The sequence below is a fragment of the Ursus americanus genome, chromosome 23, assembly GCF_024610735.1.
Source record: "Ursus americanus isolate L20-20 chromosome 23, mUrsAme1.1.p, whole genome shotgun sequence".
Taxonomy (NCBI): Eukaryota; Metazoa; Chordata; class Mammalia; order Carnivora; family Ursidae; genus Ursus; species Ursus americanus.
The window spans coordinates 28,340,100-28,358,250 of record NC_142149.1 but is presented as its reverse complement, the minus strand read 5'-3'; the positions used below and the strand labels follow the sequence as shown (position 1 = coordinate 28,358,250).

Genomic DNA, 18,151 nt, shown 5'->3' with positions numbered 1-18,151 from the left:
AAAATGAAAGGGTACAATGTTCTCCGGCTTGATCCTAGGTTGGCAGAGAATCACTAAACCGACCAAGTGGTACGTAATTAGAGCTCTAATCCTAAGGTCTACCATCTCATAAGGCATACAATAGACTTACCTTAATGAAATTCAAGATTCTATTCTGAATGTCTAATGGCAAGGCGTATCTGGGGTTCAGCAGCTTAACCAGACTATCTTTAATGAATTCCTTCTTCACAATCAGAGACTGGAAACTTGGACCACAGTTCTGCATGCACATGTCAATAAGCTAAATTAGACAGAAAAATTAAAATTTAATTATATCTCTGGCAAAACCATCTCCTACGTATACGGTAAAAATTGCAGAGTAACGATTTCCACCAGCATTCCAACTAAACAGGATTTAGTGTCTACTAAAATTGATGGCAAAGCATTAGGTTCTGGGAACGTGAGGAAGTACTTAAGGCGTGAAGGAAGAGCTTTGAGGACAGACTTCTCGGGGAGTCAGGACACCAACATTAGAGCATTAACAACAATCCAAAGTGGTAAATGCCAAGGGCCAAATGGGAAATGCTAAAGACACACGGGCTATAGACTGGGTGACATTTGTCCTGGTGTTTCCAGGGAAGTTCTAGTACACTCCTGCTGTGCTGGCTTTATTAACGATGATACCCCTTTCACTCTCTAAATGTCCTGGTCTGGATGATAAATCACACAGTCACCCTAGTTACAGCCAAGTGATAATTTAGGACCAGGTGGTCTTAAGACTTTTGGAAAAAGCTGATTCTAAGCTGGGCTTTAAAAAATAGTTAAGTACAAAGGAGTATAGAGCTATATTCCAGGTAAGTGGTATTTGAATGAATGAATGAATGAATGAATGAATGAATGAATGACAAAGCATTTAAATTATCAGGAAGAAAGGAGTACTGTGGTTTGTAGGGGCTTCTTCATGCAGGCAGACTGGAGACACTGGGAAGGTGGTGTGGATAAAGTGTGGAGGGGCATCATGCAGACTGTAGAGAAACGCGTGGCAGTGAATGGGAAGAGTTTGGCCACTGCACTAAGAAGACAGTGAAGGATTTTTGTTAGTTTGTCACCATCACACCTCTATTCTGAACTTGAGAGCAAGGTTAATGAGTGCAAAGTAATACTCTGGGAAGGTTTTCAAGCAGCACTCTACAAAGGGGACCTGGGAGGATGGAGAATCCAGTAGGGACCCACTAGTACAGAACCAAGGTAGAAAGGCCTCAACCAGGGTGATATGGGTGTGAGGAAAGGAAAGACAGGAGAGAATCATGAAGGCAGAACTTTACAACTGACGGGTGTTGGAAAAGGATGGCTGGATGTTAAGCTGCTGTTGTCCTGCAGGAGACTGATGGCACCTTGGATGGAAATTTGGAAGTGGATGGGGTTGCAGGTTTGGTCCGGGGTAAAAATAATAAGATGGATTTTATTTTTTATTTTTCGAGAGAGAGAGCATACGAGTGGGTCAGGAAGGAGCAGAGGGAGAGGGAGAGAGAGAATCTTAAGCAGGCTCCATGCTCAGCTCCGGGTTTGATCTCATGGCCCTGAGATCATGACCTGAGCCAAAATCAAGATTCAGACGCTTAACCAACTGAGCCACCCAGGTGCCCCGAGGAGTTGAATTTTAGATATTTTGAGTTTAACAGTATGATTGACTAAATGTCCGTGTCCCTCCCAAATTCATATGTTGACATTCCTAATCTCTCATGTGAGGGTATTTGGAAGTGGGTCCTTTGGGAAGTCATTAGATCATGAGTGTGTAGCCCTGAGGAATGAGATTAGTTCCCTTGTAAAAAGGGATGAGAGATGATCTCTCCTCGCTGTGTGAGGATGCGAAGACAAGATGGCCATCTACAGGCCAGAAAGCGGGCTCTTACCCGATGCTGATCTTCTGGCACCTTGACCTTAGACTTCATAGCCTCCCAACTGCGAGAAGTAAATGCCTGTTGTTTAAGCCAGCCAGTAGTGATACTTTTGTTACAGCAGCCCGAGATGATGAAGGCAAACCAGATGGTGGGACATTCAAGTAGAGACGTTTAACGGAGCTAGCTATGCACAGCTGCCTTCAGGAGGGAGGGAGCCTAACATGAGACACCAAGGCTGCGTGGGAAGAGCAGGGAAGAATGGCTGGAACACTGGGGCTCACCTATCACATAGGCCAGAAGAGGACTCCATGAAGGCAATCAGAGAGCAACCAATGGAAGCTGAAGCATAAAATAAAGAGAACATAACACTGGGAAAATCAAAAGAGGGCAGTTTTCTCAAGGATCGTGTGTCAGAACAGCTAAGGATGTGAATGGAGGAAAACTCAGGTAGGTTTGTCAATTAGTTGGGTCAGTCCCACTAGTGGGATCCTGGGGGGCATTTTCAGTCAAGCAGCACGAGCAGAAGCCAGGCTTAGAAGAAAGGAGCTGGCATTGCAGAACTGTATGCAGAAAGCAGATTTCTACACGTGATCTAAAAACAAAGTTAAATCTCCATTTTCCATGCTGCCACCTCTCAAGTTAGAAAGGTCACAGAAACCATAATGTGACCAGGATAGGCATAATCATCTCTGCAGAAAAGCGGCCTTGAAAATGGACTCTCCGCCCTGCTCTGTGCTGCGTCATTAGAATGACAATAGAAAAAAAAAAAAAAAAGAAAGGTATTAGACCTGTAGTTTTAAGGGCAATGTGGCTAAGAAGGCAACCAGAAAATACAAAAACTGAATGCATGTGTCTATCTGAAACACAGAAAATATTTATTTATTGATTTTTAAAGATTATTTGAGAGAGAGTGCATGCACGAGCTAGGGCACGAGCCGGGGGAAGGGGCAGAGGGAGAGGGGATCTCGAGCAGACTCCATGCTCTAAGTGCAGAGCCCAATGCAGAGCTCCATCTCAAGACCCTGAGATCACGACCTGAGCCAAAACCAAGAGAGGGACACTCAACTGACTGCACCACCCAGGAGCCCCTGAAACACAGAAAATATTTAAAGGGAAGGAAAATAAAAACAAAATCCACAACCTATTGAGATGAATATTTTAAAGCAAGTTGTTTAGAGAAAGTTAAGTTGAAAACTTGCATAACCAATGACTTTTTGCTGGATGCATTATGAGGAGTTATTAGGTAAATTATGGAGAGGAAAAGAACCCCTAGTTCAATGGGAATTTATAGAAGTACTTCATCCAACACGTTAGGCAGTCTCATTAGGCAACATAGGCTCCAAGTCTCCCTTTCCGTAACGGTAAAATGAATGGGGAGTTTCTTGCTAAATATTTCACAAACCAGTTTTTATCTTTGGATCACTGAGATTTTATGGTAATGGGTAACAGTCCCAGGAGGTTACATGCATAAAATCAGAGAGTCAACATGAAATGCTGGGAAAGTTAACATCTGGAGATCACAAATCACGGCCCTTTGTTTTCCCACTGGAATCTAGAATTTCAGGACTAATTACTTCTAGCTCATCTCTTTCATTATGTCACCGGTACCTCTTTCACCCCAGAGCCCACTGAGATAAGCACTAGAATCTATTGTGGCAAATTGGAAAAATTAATACGTTGCTTTTACATATTTTAAAATTGGGCTTTGGTACAATTTTTTATCTGTGTTCAGATAACCTATTTTTGGAAATAGGACAACTAAGACACCATACTCTCAGGTGTGATAGGGAACCTAGAAGCCAAGGGACCAAGAGAGACTAAAGAGAATAAGACTTCAAGCCTCGCTAATCTCCTTTTGTGCTGGACTTGGACGTTGTTTATTGTCTGAGCCTCGGTCTTCTCATCTGCAAAATGAACTATAATACCTCCCTCTAGAGACTTCTTGTAAGGCCTGAATGAAATAGAATGTATATGAAGACCCAGACACATAGCAGGGCCTTAATAAATGGTAACTATTTTGAGCATCTGTTGCCATGGACAATTTCGTATCGGGAGAGAATCTGCTGATTAGCTGATATAGTATTCTTCTTAGAAAGACTGGAAAAAGAGCTACTTGATAGTTTTAGTCCTTGCAATAAATTTCTGAACCAAGCACAGTAAACCAGGCTTTGGGGCCACACAAAGCTGAATAAATACTCCACCAAGGTGTGGCCACACTAGGGGATGAGCTCATTCTACAATGAGCTCCTGGAGGAATGGACACATTTTACACAAATTCTGAGGCATCCCGCAGCTCACCACCTTAGTGGTGTCCCACAAAGGCCTATTACTTAATTGATTTCCAGGAACCTGTTCAACAGCTTTCCACTTGACAATAATAGTATCTTGCTGAGACTTATCACAATTGATTCATTCAAAGAGTTAGCCTCTGGCTAAGAGTTATGAAGCTTGGTAACAAAATGCTTTTTAAAAAATAAAACTACTGGCTTCTTGACAAAACTTCTCCACCAACTGCTGGTACGAAATCACAGTGTAGTCCAATCCCGTCAAAGACCTAATCAAAGCCAACAAGTCCATGGAGAAACCAAATGACACATAATTCAAAAACATTTATAATTGACTATGACAGGCTCTCATCACTTCAGAGTAATAAAATGGAAGTGTCACATATGGGGATTCGTTTTTATTTATTTTTTTATTTATTTATTTATTTATTTATTTATTTATTTATTTATTTATTTATTTATTTATTTATTTATTTATAAAGATTTATCCATTTGACAGAGAGAGAGACAGCCAGTGAGAGAGGGAACACAAACAGGGGGAGTGGAAGAGGAAGAGGCAGGCTCCCAGCAGAGGAGCCCGATGTGGGGCTCGATCCCAGAACTCTGGGATCACGCCCTGAGCCGAAGGCAGACGCAAAACGACTGTGCCACCCAGGCGCCCCAACAGGATTCGTTTTTAAAGAATTGATTGGTAAACATTTAATTGCTTTGATAGACATTGGGTGATTATTTCTGTGACCAATTTCCCTCATAATTACATCTGGCTTAAGTTAATATTAAAGTCCATTCTGAAGCCACAAACACCTCTGCAGTACAGTGAGTAGTCAGAGGTGAGGTGACTGGGCAAATATGCAGGAAGCTATCAAGAGTCAAAGGCCTATTTAAAGAAAAGCCAAGAAGAAGGTATCTTAATGAACTCTGACCCTAACAATGAGGAGCTATTCTGATCCCTAACCCATAACTCTCCCCCTTATTTTGGCATGGGTTTTAGATTTGCTTGTTCTCATGTTCTGGTGTGGAAAACACGAGGTGCAAGACATAGTTATCTGAGGTGGGACGGGTAATGGGAACGGGCAGCTAGTACGGCTAGCTAATACGCCTTGAGAGAGCAGACTACCTGAAGGGAAGAAAGAATGGGAACCCAAAGAGAAAGGGGATGGCCAGAAGAGACAACACTCTAGAAAAACCCTGCTTCCTCTGTAAAGGGTCCCAGCTCAATATCAGAAGAAGGAACCAGGATGGAGAAAGATAGGGAGACAGAGTAGAAGCAACCACAGAAATGCCAAGAAAGGCATTTCTTGCCAAGCTGGGTACCACAAGAAAAAGACACACCCAGTATATAAACAACTGTAAGAAGGTGAAATAATATGCTAAAACATAAGTAGTGTAAATTCACCTTCTGCCCTTATCTTCTTCAGTCAATTCTCCAAACCTTCAGCAGCCTTGAGATAGCCCAGATCCCCTCCATTTTAGGGAAAAGCTATATCACTTTCTACTCCAATTCTACAGTATATTCCATTAGCCCCGGAGTCCTCCTGGATATGAAGAGAGTGGGATGGGGGCTGAAGGTCAATCAGCTCAGTCCCTGATACACTGATGTACCGGGTCTTGTACCAAGGACTAAAGAGTTGAAGACACCAATGAAACACAGTCGTCACTCTACAAAGAAGATTGATCCATTCTGAGAAGCAAAGTGGTATGGTGTAAGGGCCTGGGATTTACAATCTGAGGATTGAATTGAAATCTTGCCTATGCCTCTTAAATAATGGAGAAAAAGATGACCCCACAACTTCATGGAGTCTCAGTTTCTTCATCTGTGAAATAGAGTTAAGACCAGAACTGCTCCATGGGGTTGTCAAGAGCATCTATTAGGTACCAGAGGTTTTCCCCCATCATCAGCCCATGGTTCTAGTAGTTCTGCTTTAGCCCTTACTCATCTCTCAAGTTCCTCCACTCTGGGACCTCCCTGAGGTGGCTGCTATGAGAAAAGGACAAGGGAGAGGTGTTAAAAAAAAAAAAAAAAGAGGTAAAGGAGGAAAAGGTCTCTAAAACTATGTCCACATCCTAACTTAAAGGGTTTCTTCAGAGACAGCATTAAGACCATTCAATTCATTTCATTTGTTCTCATTCTGTTACTCTCCAAGCAAGCGGTGAGGCTTCTTCCCCATGAAACTCAAACACTGCAGCTGTGTGCACTTCAGCCCCAGAGTTCTCTTGATAAAACTCCCAGAGCCCCTAAGGGGAGGGTGATGCTGGCTGGTTAGGGCCCTCACCTTGTGGCTTGGGGCCTGGCTGAGGTAAACAAGGGCATGCGGGAGAAATGAGAAAGCCATACAGCTCACTCTCAGGCAGCAGGCAGGGCTGGCAAAACATACCATAGTAAAAATGGCAACTCACCAAAGTGACTGAAGAGGTCATATGGCCGAGGATGAGGGGAAAAACGCGAATGCATCCAATAAATGCCCACACCCAAGTCAGAGACAATAAGGTGTACAGCGCTGTTTAAACCAACAAAGAACAGTCTCCAAATTACACTACGCAGGAGAGCTTGGCTGAAACTTAACGAGCGCCAGCACCTCAGAATTCCACAGAGCTGTTCAAGTGAGGTAAAAAGCTAACAGGGAAGCATTTTTCAAGACTTCAGTTCTCCTCATGGGCAATACGTACACAGACTTCTTGACTGGCTCAGTATCTACAAGTTTTGAATTACCAGTTCCCATCTCCTGACCAGGAAAAGCTGATTTTCCAGGAACACACTCTTTCCACGAAATTAAATGCTGTGACAATCAGCAAAACCCTCTCAATTCTGTAATTTTCAGTTTTAATTCATACTCTAAATAACTTTTTGCTGCTCTATTATCTCAGAATAATACATATTTTTTTCTTTTCCTTTTTTACATAAAACAAAAAATGTGCCTATGGCTTGGGAAATCCTAGGGTTTTGATTATAACATTGAAAGTACTTACTGACAAGGTGAGTTGGATTTCTTTATGATTGTAGTTTTTGGAAATCCTTTTCTTCAAAGCTTTTACTGCATCTTTTGGCCTACAGCAATAAACACAGTGAAATCATCAATTTAGGCATTGCTGAAAATAAGCAGTCTCTGAAAACCAATGTGCATTGTGAAAAGAGGAGTGGCTAAGGAGAAGACCAAGGTCCTGATTCTGCTTGAGCAGATTATTTAACTTCTCACAAGTGTTTCCTCATACATCTAGGCAGACAATACTATCTACCCCCTCGAGAGACTCTAATAGAATATTTACATAATAATATTACCTAGAAAGCACTACATGTGAAATGCACTCATATCCCTATCCCTCTATCAATGCACAATACTGGTTTGCAGGAAATGTAATTCCCAAAACAATGAAGGTTACCATTTTTGATTAAGACTATTTCCCGACCACCCTCCAGGTGATGTAGGAGGAATTCTGACTAATTAGGTCAGCTTCTGATAGACTACCATTTTACGTTATAGAAGAAAGAATTATGTAAAAGTAGAGGATCAAAATTTGCTTTGAGGTGGTCGAAAGGTACAAACTTCCAGCTATAAGAGCAATAACTCCTGGAGATGTAAGGTATAATACGACGACCACAGTTAACACTGCTGCATGGTATATTTGTTTTTTTGTTTTTAAAGATTGTTTATTTATTTATTTGACAGAGAGAGACACAGCCAGTGAAAGAGGGAACACAAGCAGGGGGAGTGGGAGAGGAAGAAGCAGGGGGAGTGGGAGAGGAAGAAGCAGGGGGAGTGGGAGAGGAAGAAGCAGGGGGAGTGGGAGAGGAAGAAGCAGGGGGAGTGGGAGAGGAAGAAGCAGGCTCCCGGCAGAGCAGGGAGCCCTGCGCATGAAGGCAGACGCTTACCGACTGAGCCACGCAGGCGCCCCTGCTGTATGGTATATTTGAAAATTGCTAGGAGTAGACACTAAAAGCTCTCATCAGAAGGAAAAAAAACTTTTTTTGTAACTATATGGGGTGACAGATGTTAACTTATTGTGGTAATCATTTTATAATATATCTAGGTCAAATCATTATGCTATACACTTTAAACTTTTACAGTGCTGTATGCTAATTCTATCTCAATAAAACTGAAAAAAGAATACAAATTCTTTTTATATATTAGCGTCCAACTTTGTCTGTGTTTGCATGGGTAGAATTTCTATTATATGACAATTATACATGCTTAGATAGAATTGTAACTACTATAAATATATAGATTATATTTCTAAAAAAATCACATATAGAATCTAGAATTAAACTCTTAGAAGAGTTTAAGAATAAAGATACTTTTTTGAAAGGAAAAAATTTACTTTGAGATTCCGTTTTTATATTATCAATGAAGAAATTAATAGCATCCATGAAGAAAAGTTTCAGAGGAACCAAGATTATAGGAAAACACCATAACCTTAATACACTCATTTAATATAGTCAGTAATTAAGTGTAATGTTTTCTCCATCAACAATCAACATAAACTAGACCAAATCTTTTTGCTATCAGTTATCGCTTGAATGTGCCCAGGAAGCTTAACAGAATTGTATCCCTTTATAACAACCTGTAACTCAGACTAACGTCACAAGTAGTTGGCCTTACTGATTTTTTTTAAAGCTTTTATTCCCTAAAGTTTAAAAAGCATAACAAAACATAGCACATCATTTAAGAACACAGCATGAACGTGGGCGAGTTGACATTAAGAAAAAATTGTCTTATAACGAGGGGGAAAAAAAAAAGACTGCTTGATTATTTACTGGTTAATAATGACAGTTACCCAGGACAGGTCACCATCAGGAGTTCACCAGCTTCTGGATATTTTTCAGTTTCAGTAGCATAAAATACTGGCTATCAGAACAGGGGGAATTTCTAGAGGAGGAAACAATTCTGTTTTCTTTAAAGAAAAAGGAATTGGAGCTTCACAAAGACAAAATTTAAAACTATTAAAGAAAAGGCAAAGAGAAAAATTATAATGGATTCTCAGATAGTCCACATGCTGAAATCAGCAGCTGTCTTTATGTTTCAACCAGACATAGGGGTGCCCAAGGGGGGGGATGAAAACACTCAATAAGAAAACCAAAGAGTGTAAGAAAAAACGTGCTGTAGTTGCGAGGCTTCTTATCAGAGGCAAATGCATGCACCACACTCTGTACTCACCCATCGTGGGCAGTGTTAATTATGTCACAGATGTGCATAAACTGGCCCCAATCTTCAGTCTGAACTCCAGCAAATGTAGCCTTTTCTGCAAAGAAAAAGCTGTTGTGTTGAGTCTGAGCTACAACAGAATAAAAAATGTCTGGTCTTCCTGAAATAATCAGCCTGGCGTTCACTTCCAAGTACCATGAAGTTTATATTACCAAAAGACAAAGATTTTTTTTTTCCCTGAGCAATTCCCAGTAATTTGGGAATCAATCAGAACCCAAGTTCAGAGTGCTGCCATTACAGCAGTAATGAATGACCTATTAATAAAAGCTGCAGGCTCAACACCCGGCTGTAGGGCCAGGACGGGTTGGCTAAATCTCCATCTGCTGGCCTGTCTTTCTGAAGACAAGCACCTACGGAGCAGCCACCTACAATGCCGAGTGCATAGTGCAAAGTGTTTTATCTTATGCAACTTCATTTAACCCACTGTTACAGATGATGAAACAGAAGTTCAGAAAAGTTAAGGAAATTACTCAAGGCTACACAGCCAGTACAAGGTAGAAGTAGCATTAGAATTTAAGTTATTTGATGTCTTTTTTTTTAAGCCATTTATTCTTGGGGGGGAGCATGTTGAGAAAGAGAATCGGAACTACTGAAATTGTCTGTGTCCTTGAGCATTAAAGCAAGGTCACTCCCAGCACCTGTACTAACCAAAGCTGCACTATGCAGACTTGAATGCTTCTGCACCTGGAACCCCATCAAACAATCAGATATTTTTCCCTCTCCAGACATTCTCCTTAAGAACAGAAAATGCCATCTGGGAAGAGTAATAGAACACAACCTAAATGAGCTTAATATAGTTCCTTCAAGAAAGGAGAAGATCCTCAGCATGAAAACATGAGGCCTAGGGGGAATGGAGAGAAAGTTAAAAAGGATAGTGAAGAGGAAGAACGAATAGGGTGTGGTCGAGAGAACCCCAGAGCTTAGCCTGCTTCCAATCTAGGAAAAGAGCTATTTGAATTTGGCATTCCATGGACAATGCTAACCCACTTTGTGTTGTTTAGACAAATACCGTTGTTCCTTCGGCCAGATTCCTTGCTCTCCATTCCTTACGCTTCCTCCCATCTCCCTAGAAAACTCCTAATCACCCCTCAAAAGCCATGACAAAGTTTCTCCCTTTTTTTAAGTTGTGTTTCGCAGTTTTCTTGTATTGCAAAGGTACCCTACCGCAGTCACTACCCAATTGTGTCTGTCTTCCCTACAAGAGTGCACGTTCCCTGAGGGTTGAGACCATGTTTCCTCTTTGCTTCATCCAGATCCAGGCATATAGCTGACAGTCAGCAAATATTTACAAATTAAATAATTCAGCAGCCCTAGGAAGATGCAGTCTGAATCTATTTCTGCTCAAAGTTCATTTTAATATCCAGTAGGGATATAGCCCACAACGGTCTAGAAAGCATTTTCCCCTCAGTGATTGCTACTCTCACCATCTTCTAAAGATGGATGGGGGAACCTTATAAGGTAGGTTCAGGTTGCCTGGCCTGTTTCCTGTTAACTGAGCTGCAGACAAAACTGTCCAAATCGGAGTCTTCTTACTACAACCACCAGGTTCTCAGGATTTCCTCACCCCACTAAGTTCCTGACATTATCACGCAGTGCTTGGCATCCACAGGCCCTGTGCCACACCCGGTTGCCAAGGGAGGATTGGACGCAAGGAGGAAGAAAGGAGCCGGTGCTGGTAAAAACAGTCCAGTCCCTGGTTTCTGCTTCCCTAACTACATTCTTCGGAGTACAGCCACAGAAGAAAGGACTTAGGCAAATACCTGCGTGGTCCCTCTGGAGGCCTCTGGTGACCCCAGACTGCTCCTCTACTCCCTGCTTCCCTCACTCCAGTGCTGGGCATTTTCATTCTCTTTGTTTACCCAGAAAAAGTAACTCAGGTTGTTAGGGCTCGGCGCCAGACAGAACTGGTTTAAAGGGACCTGCCTCTCGCAGTGAAGTCACATCACTCAACCTCCTTGAGCCGTCTTTCCCTGCTCTGTACAACCGACAGAGCCACACTGCACACTTGGCCCTCGAGTGAGAGCAGCACACTTGACGAACAACTTTCCCCTGGCTCAGAAGTTTCCCCTTTCCCCTTGCACAGGCCCCGACACTCCACACCTGAATTTCGCGCGTGGTTCACCTGTTCAGTTCCACGCCCCAGGAAGCACCAAAAGGGAGGCAGACCGTAAGGGGGGGCTTCAGGGGGAGTCAGCCATAAAGAAATGCCTCAAAGGGGCCGGGTAGGATTCGGGTGCCCTGGGAAAGTTGCAGGGGGAGGGGAAGGCTTTCCTCAAACTTGGATGAGACCGAGAATGGAGTCAAGCGGGAAGGGCCCCCGGGTCCCCAAAGCCGGCCCTGGCGTCTCCCTCCCCCTCTCTTTACCTATGAGGTGGCCCACGGAGGTCGCATAGGGATCCCGGTGACTCTTCCCAAACGCCATAGTAGCCCCACCAAGCCGGGCCCAGGAAATCCGCCTCCACCGTTCTCGGGCTCCCGACTCCACCCGCTCGGTGCCCCTGGCTCCTCCTCTTCGCCCGGGCGCTTCCCGGGCTCGGCAGAGGCTGCGCGACCTGCCCGGCCGCTGCGGGGCGCCGGGCACCCGGCGTGGGGCGCGGGGGCGGGGACACGGGGCGTCAGCGCACCTGCCACGTGCCCCGCGGGAGCGGCGAGGAGGTGGCGCTCCCGGCTGCAGGGGGCGCGGGCGGGCGGCGGCGGCCGCGTGGAGCCCCCGCGAGAACCGCCGGGCGCGCGCGGGCTGGGGACCCAGGTGGGCTTGTCGCCCCCGCGGAGCCGGTGGCCCTGGGGCGGGGGAGGGGGGGTGGGCACAGCCTGGGGATTAGAGACCCGTGCTATGATGCCGCCGCTTACTGGACAAGTTACTGCTCTTCTCCGCGCCTCCTGCTCCCCTTTGTAGAGAAGGAAATATGGGGTTAATAACACAAATCTCAGGATTATTGTGAGAATTAAGGATGTAAACCGCTTAGGTCAGTGTCTGGCACCCACAAAATAAATATTTAACCATTGAACGAATTGAGTAGAAATACTTCCTACCCCCACCCGCACCCCAGAGATCTTGGGGAGGTGTGTTCCTTGTCCTTTAAAGGAGGTGATATATGGGAAGAGGGATTGGCTTCGAATTTAGGGACGCCCCTGGAGCCGGCGTCCTTTGTCTCGCCTCTACTTCCTGAGGGACTACTTACGGGGTGCCGCCAAGTAAACTGTGGGTTCCTAACCCTCCCTCCTGGGAGTTGTGTTTTCCAGTAAAGCTGAGGACAGGAGAGGGGCTTTCCTCCTGCTCAGGCGGGGAGTGTGTTTGGCTTCAGAACTGCTTTGGAATGTAAATCTGAGCCTGAGCAGTCCAAACCCTTTCCAGCTGCCTTTCAGAAGCGGAATTTATTTCCTTTTCCTGTGCATGCAATTAACATCTGATTAGCCATGTTAACAATCTCCAGTGATGCCAAAGACTGCTGGAGAGTCGGGTGTCTCCAGGTGATGGCAGTTAGCCATAAGATGGGCTTCCTGTCCCTCCAGACCTTGCTTTTTGCGGTCAGCTTGGGCCAGTTCTTCAAGCCCTTCTTTGGCCCTGGGAAATGATGACTAGAGAGATCAAAGAGGGCTTGTTCTGACTTATGTCCTTAGTCTTACATTTTAAAATGGATGTCAAAACCAATTGTAGTTGGGCCAAGGGGTTAACTAGTTTTTTCTATTTTTGTTATTTTGAATTTTTCTTTTTCCTCTTTTTTATTATGCTATGTTAGTCACCATACAAATACATCATTAGTTTTTGATGTAGTGTTCCATGATTCATTGTTTGCATGTAACACCCAGTGCTCCATGCAATATGTGCCCTCCTTAATACCCTTCACCAGGCTTGCCCATCCCCCCACCCCCTCCTCTCTAAAACCCTCAGTTTGTTTCCCGGAGTCCATAGTCTGTTGTGGTTCATCTCCCCCTCTGTTTACCACCCCTTCATTTTTCCCTTCCTTCTCCTAATGATCTCCCTGCTATTCCTTATGTTCCACGACTGAGTGAAACCATATAATTGTCTTTCTCTGCTTCTCTCTGCTTGACTTATTTCATTGACCTAAGTGAGCTAATACCTGGGATTCTAAAATCTAGAATGAAACGTCGTTATTGTGATGGTATTCCTTATAATAGGTTTGGTCCTACTTGTAACTGATCTTCTTCACCTGCTTATCCAGGGTGAGTGGCTGTTTCAGATGGTGCCATTTATCCACTACCTTAGGCATAACTACAGCCTGCTGACACTGTTGAAATCTCTTTTGTGACATCACCCACCTAATCTCCATTCCATGTTATAGATTCTAGGAAAATATTTCACCTTCTCTGAACCCTACAATCAAACAATCTTAAAGAGAAAGTCAACTTTAGCAGTGGCTACTGGTGGTGTCAGTGGCCTTCCAACAGGGATTGAGAACTAGGAAGGAACGAACTGTCTGGACAGATTTTTTTTTTTTTAAGGATTTTATTTATTTATTTGACAGAGAGAGAGACAGCCAGCGAGAGAGGGAACACGAGCAGGGGGAGTGGGAGAGGAAGAAGCAGGCTCCTAGTGGAGGAGCCTGATGTGGGGCTCGATCCCAGAACGCTGGGATCACGCCCTGAGCCGAAGGCAGACGCAAAACGACTGTGCCACCCAGGCGCCCCTGGACAGATTTTTAACATAACTGCTACTTCTTATGTAAGAGGTGGGTTTTTTTTTTGTTTGTTCATTTCTTTTGTTTTAGTTTTATAAAATTTTCTTGTATTATAGAATCGAGACACTACGAACAGGAGAAACAGCACTAAGAAGTGTGTTCAGGATGTTATGGCTGGGTAAATGGAACCAGGATCTCAGCTATGCCTGGGGAGAAGTTCTTCTCTCCCCATGTGCATATAAGCGTGTTATGGTGGTTGCAGTCTTCTTTTTCTGTGCTCTGCCCCTTTCTTCAAGAGCCCCCTAATTCCCAGGGGTGCAAATCAACTCAGCCAATGTTAATATGGTCTGGAAGCAGGACAGTAGAATTCACAACCAAGTTAAGGTCAGAGAAGGGGCAGAATCCCAGAAAGAAACAATGGTAAAATTTCTGGATATCAGGAACAAAACACTCACCACAATCTCAATTCCAAAGAACACGTGTTTTTTTTTTTTTTAAAAAAAAAGATTTATTTATTCATTTGAGAGAGACTGAGTGGGAGGAAGAGCAGAGGGATAGAATCTTTTAAGCAGATTCCCTGCTGAGCACAGAGCCCATGGATGTGGGACTTGATCTCCAGACCCATGAGATCATGACCTGAGCCGAAAACCAAGAGTCCGCACTTAACCAACTGAGCCACCCAGGCGCCCCTCCAAAGAACACTTTCTAAACATGTATTTCTATGTAAGTCATAATGCTAAGTGGAAGCAAAGAAAATAACCTTTATTTAAAATACTGTATGGTGACTAACATAATATAATAAAAATATTATTAAAAAAAATGACCAAAAAATAAAATAAAATAAAATAAAATAAAATAAAATAAAATAAAATAAAATAAAATAAAATATGTGAAGTACCTGGAACTAGAAACCTATCTGAATGTAGTCTCCACAATCCTGGAGGCAAGTAGAATTCACTTTATTTTTACAAATATGTAATCTGAAATTAAGAAAAATAAAGCTAATACATAGCTTGGCTAGAGTTGGAATAATGGCTGCCTGCTTCTAAAGCTCATATTGCTTCTAGGTAAATCTGCTCAATGGGCATAACATTCCCCACTACCCTTTTTAAAAGAATCTGTGTGATTCTAAGGGAAACCTCTTGAAGAAGATAGGAATAGGGGCAGTCATATACTTTGCTGGTAGAGTCCTGTGGTTCTTTCTGTACTTGTTAAAGAACGCTGTATTTTCTATACTAGACCTATATGCTAGCTGTGCTCTAAAAACATTACAAGCAGTATCACTTAATCCTATCATAGCTCTATGAAACCAGTAACATTCTTACTGTTTCACAGATTAGAAAAACAAAAGTAAACAAATTTTCACACAGTCACTTTGCTAGTGAAGGACTCCCTGATGCCCTTCCCATTAGCCATCCTTCTTTCCCCCACCCATCACTTTCAGGGCACTTCTCTATCCTACACTCCTTTTTCTGACTGCCGTTTTTCACGATCTTCACCGGGCTTCATTTTCTTTCCTCTCTATCCCACCACAGTTCCACAGTCTGCCTTTTCCTCTTTCTCTGTTTTTCCTTAGGGTGCCTTCTCGTGGTCCCTTCTCTATGAAGTCCTTTCTGACCACTCCCAAGGGAACTGAGGTTTTTCTTTCCTTTTCTACACATAGATTTGTGTCTTACAGCACACAATGCTTTATAGGACTTCTTTGCTTAGAAATCTGTTCCCTGCCTCTGACATATAAGTCCCTCAAGGGAACAGGACCCTGTTTACTGGACTTGCTATCCAGGCACTTAACGGGCCTTAAGGAATGTTTATTGAATACATAAATGGCTCTCCTAAATCTTGAGCTTCTCTATTTTTTCTGAGACCCAGTCCTTAATCCCCTCCTGGGTGCCTTGTCAGAACCCTAACCTTACTGTGTCTAGAATTATACTCATCTGCTCCCTCTGTCATCTCACTATCCTACCTGACATTATTGAGGAAGGGAGGAAGGCAGTTACTGATGTTTTGGGAGTCCCATGGATTGCTGTAACGAGTACGGATGCCTGTGTCTCAGCCTCAGAGACGCTGATTTCACAAGCCTGGGATGCATCAAGGGCATCAAGACTTTTAAATGTCCCCAGATGGGCTAATGGTACTGTTATTCCACAAATAAGACATCTTGAAGTTGTCCCCAACTTTTCCCTTTCTGTCAGTTATTTCCTTTCAATAGATGCCCCACCGCGTGTTCTTTGTATCTTTGTCTCCTTGCCTTTTCCCCCCTCTATGGACACTGGTCAATCTGGCAGTTCTTAAATCTCGTAAGCCTTAATACTGTTTAGGGATGAAATTGGACCGAAGCCTGGGTTCTCCCAAACACAGCCAAGACCCTGTGTGTCTACAAATGTATTACCTAGCTTTAAAATTTACTGTCTTTTACACGATAATTTACCTATTATTTTTGGAAACCAGATATACAAACATATATGTTGACTTTATTTCCACCGTTATTTTTGATATACTAAATCTTGGCCACTCCTGATTCTGGAAATCACCTTCAAAGCTCAGCCTACCCTCTCTTCCAGCTCTTGGGATCACCTGTATCAGCTTCCCAGGAGAGGGCTTCTCTCCCCAAGCCCCACACCAAGCACTTATTTCTTCCATGTCTGTGGGCTTTCGGCTGGACTCAGAGACACAAGATGAGAGTGGACAAGGCACACGAGAGAAGTGGAAGCTAACCCTTGTTACTTTTGACTGGGCCAGCCACTGTACAAAGTGCTTTGGTATCTCTAATAAGCCTCGTGATAATCTTATAAATTAAGAATCATTCCTGTTCTACTCACTTGCCTGAACTTACTCAGGACCAGGGGATGAATTTGTGTTTGTCTCATTCTAAAGCTTCGACCCTTTTCCAATTTCATCTCGCTGCCTCCAGAGAAAGGATCATGTCATGGATCTCAAGGAGGACCTAGCATCTAGCCCAGTGCCAAGAGGAGGAGAATTTAGAAACTGAAATGGAAACGGACACGACTGTAACTCAATGTCTCCATGAGGACCTAACAGCATCTCGGTGACTTGACTGCTAGAGTCACTTAGTCATTTGACAGCGTGGTCCACAGCAGGCCACCGTCACCCCCTCCGGGAGATGGAGATGCTCCTGCTTGATGCTGTCACTGAGAGTTTTATCCCAAGTCTTAACAGGAGACCATTCCTGTTTTCATTCTTCTGATACATTCACATTCCATGATATTTACAACCTGCCACTTCTTGTCTTTCTTAAAATTTGTTTTATTTTTAAAATAAGCTTTATTTTTTAGAATGGTTTTTTTTTTAAAGATTTTATTTATTTATTTGACAGAGATAGAGACAGCCAACGAGAAAGGGAACACAAGCAGGGGGAGTGGGAGAGGAAGAAGCAGGCTCATAGCAGAGGAGCCTGATGTGGGGCTCTATCCCATAACGCCAGGATCACGCCCTGAGCCGAAGGCAGACGCTTAACCGCTGTGCCACCCAGGCGCCCCTAGAATGGTTTTTGATTTACAGAATCCAGGAGTGCCAAGTAGGAGTGTGATGATCGACTTTAAACATTTACCCTTGCTCCAATTTTGAACTTTAAACCACACAGTGCTCTCATTAGCTTCCCTCATCATCCTTACAATTAAGGATCTTCATCGAGATCTGGGACAAAAGGGCATCTGTTGGCTGAATTCCTGCAAAGCTTAAAACCAGTTTTATTTGGAAAATAAATGAAGGGAACCAGTATTTTCATAACCCAAGCCAACTGTCTTTCTGTGGATTTCATGATCTCATCAGTTCACACTTCACTCATTTGGGGTCTGTAATTTAATTCCTGTGTGTTCTTTTGAAAAATCTAGCTCAGATTTGCAAGTCAGCTCGCCTGGTTCAAATTCCAGCTCTCAGATGACAAATTATTTTTGTTGGGTTGTTTCAAAAAATAATGAGATAATGAATGTAGGCACTTAAAATGGTGGTTGGCATGTAACAAAGCTAAGTAAATATTAACTCATTATCATTTTTTTTCATCCAGCCTACTAGGTGGCCTGAAATAGTGAGGCTTGTCAATATCTCCCTAAACGTCATGTTCACATATGTAGGTGTTACCTGTCTGGAAAAAGGTCCTACTAGCATCCACTAGCATTATGCCAGTCACG

General features: G+C 43.3%; 1 protein-coding gene across 1 annotated transcript in view; it reads right to left on the bottom strand.

Annotated features, from left to right (window-relative positions):
- TOM1L1 (target of myb1 like 1 membrane trafficking protein) overlaps positions 1-11,916 on the bottom strand; it is a 54,694-nt gene extending 42,778 nt beyond the window's left edge. The window contains exons 1-4 of the mRNA XM_045773048.2: positions 11,728-11,916; positions 9,316-9,400; positions 7,133-7,211; positions 131-280 (exon numbers count right to left, since the gene is read on the bottom strand). Of these exons, the coding sequence (XP_045629004.2) occupies positions 131-280; positions 7,133-7,211; positions 9,316-9,400; positions 11,728-11,785 (372 nt within the window). The 5' untranslated portion in view covers positions 11,786-11,916. The remainder of the gene's footprint in view (positions 1-130; positions 281-7,132; positions 7,212-9,315; positions 9,401-11,727) is intronic.
- Positions 11,917-18,151: the final 6,235 nt, after the last annotated feature.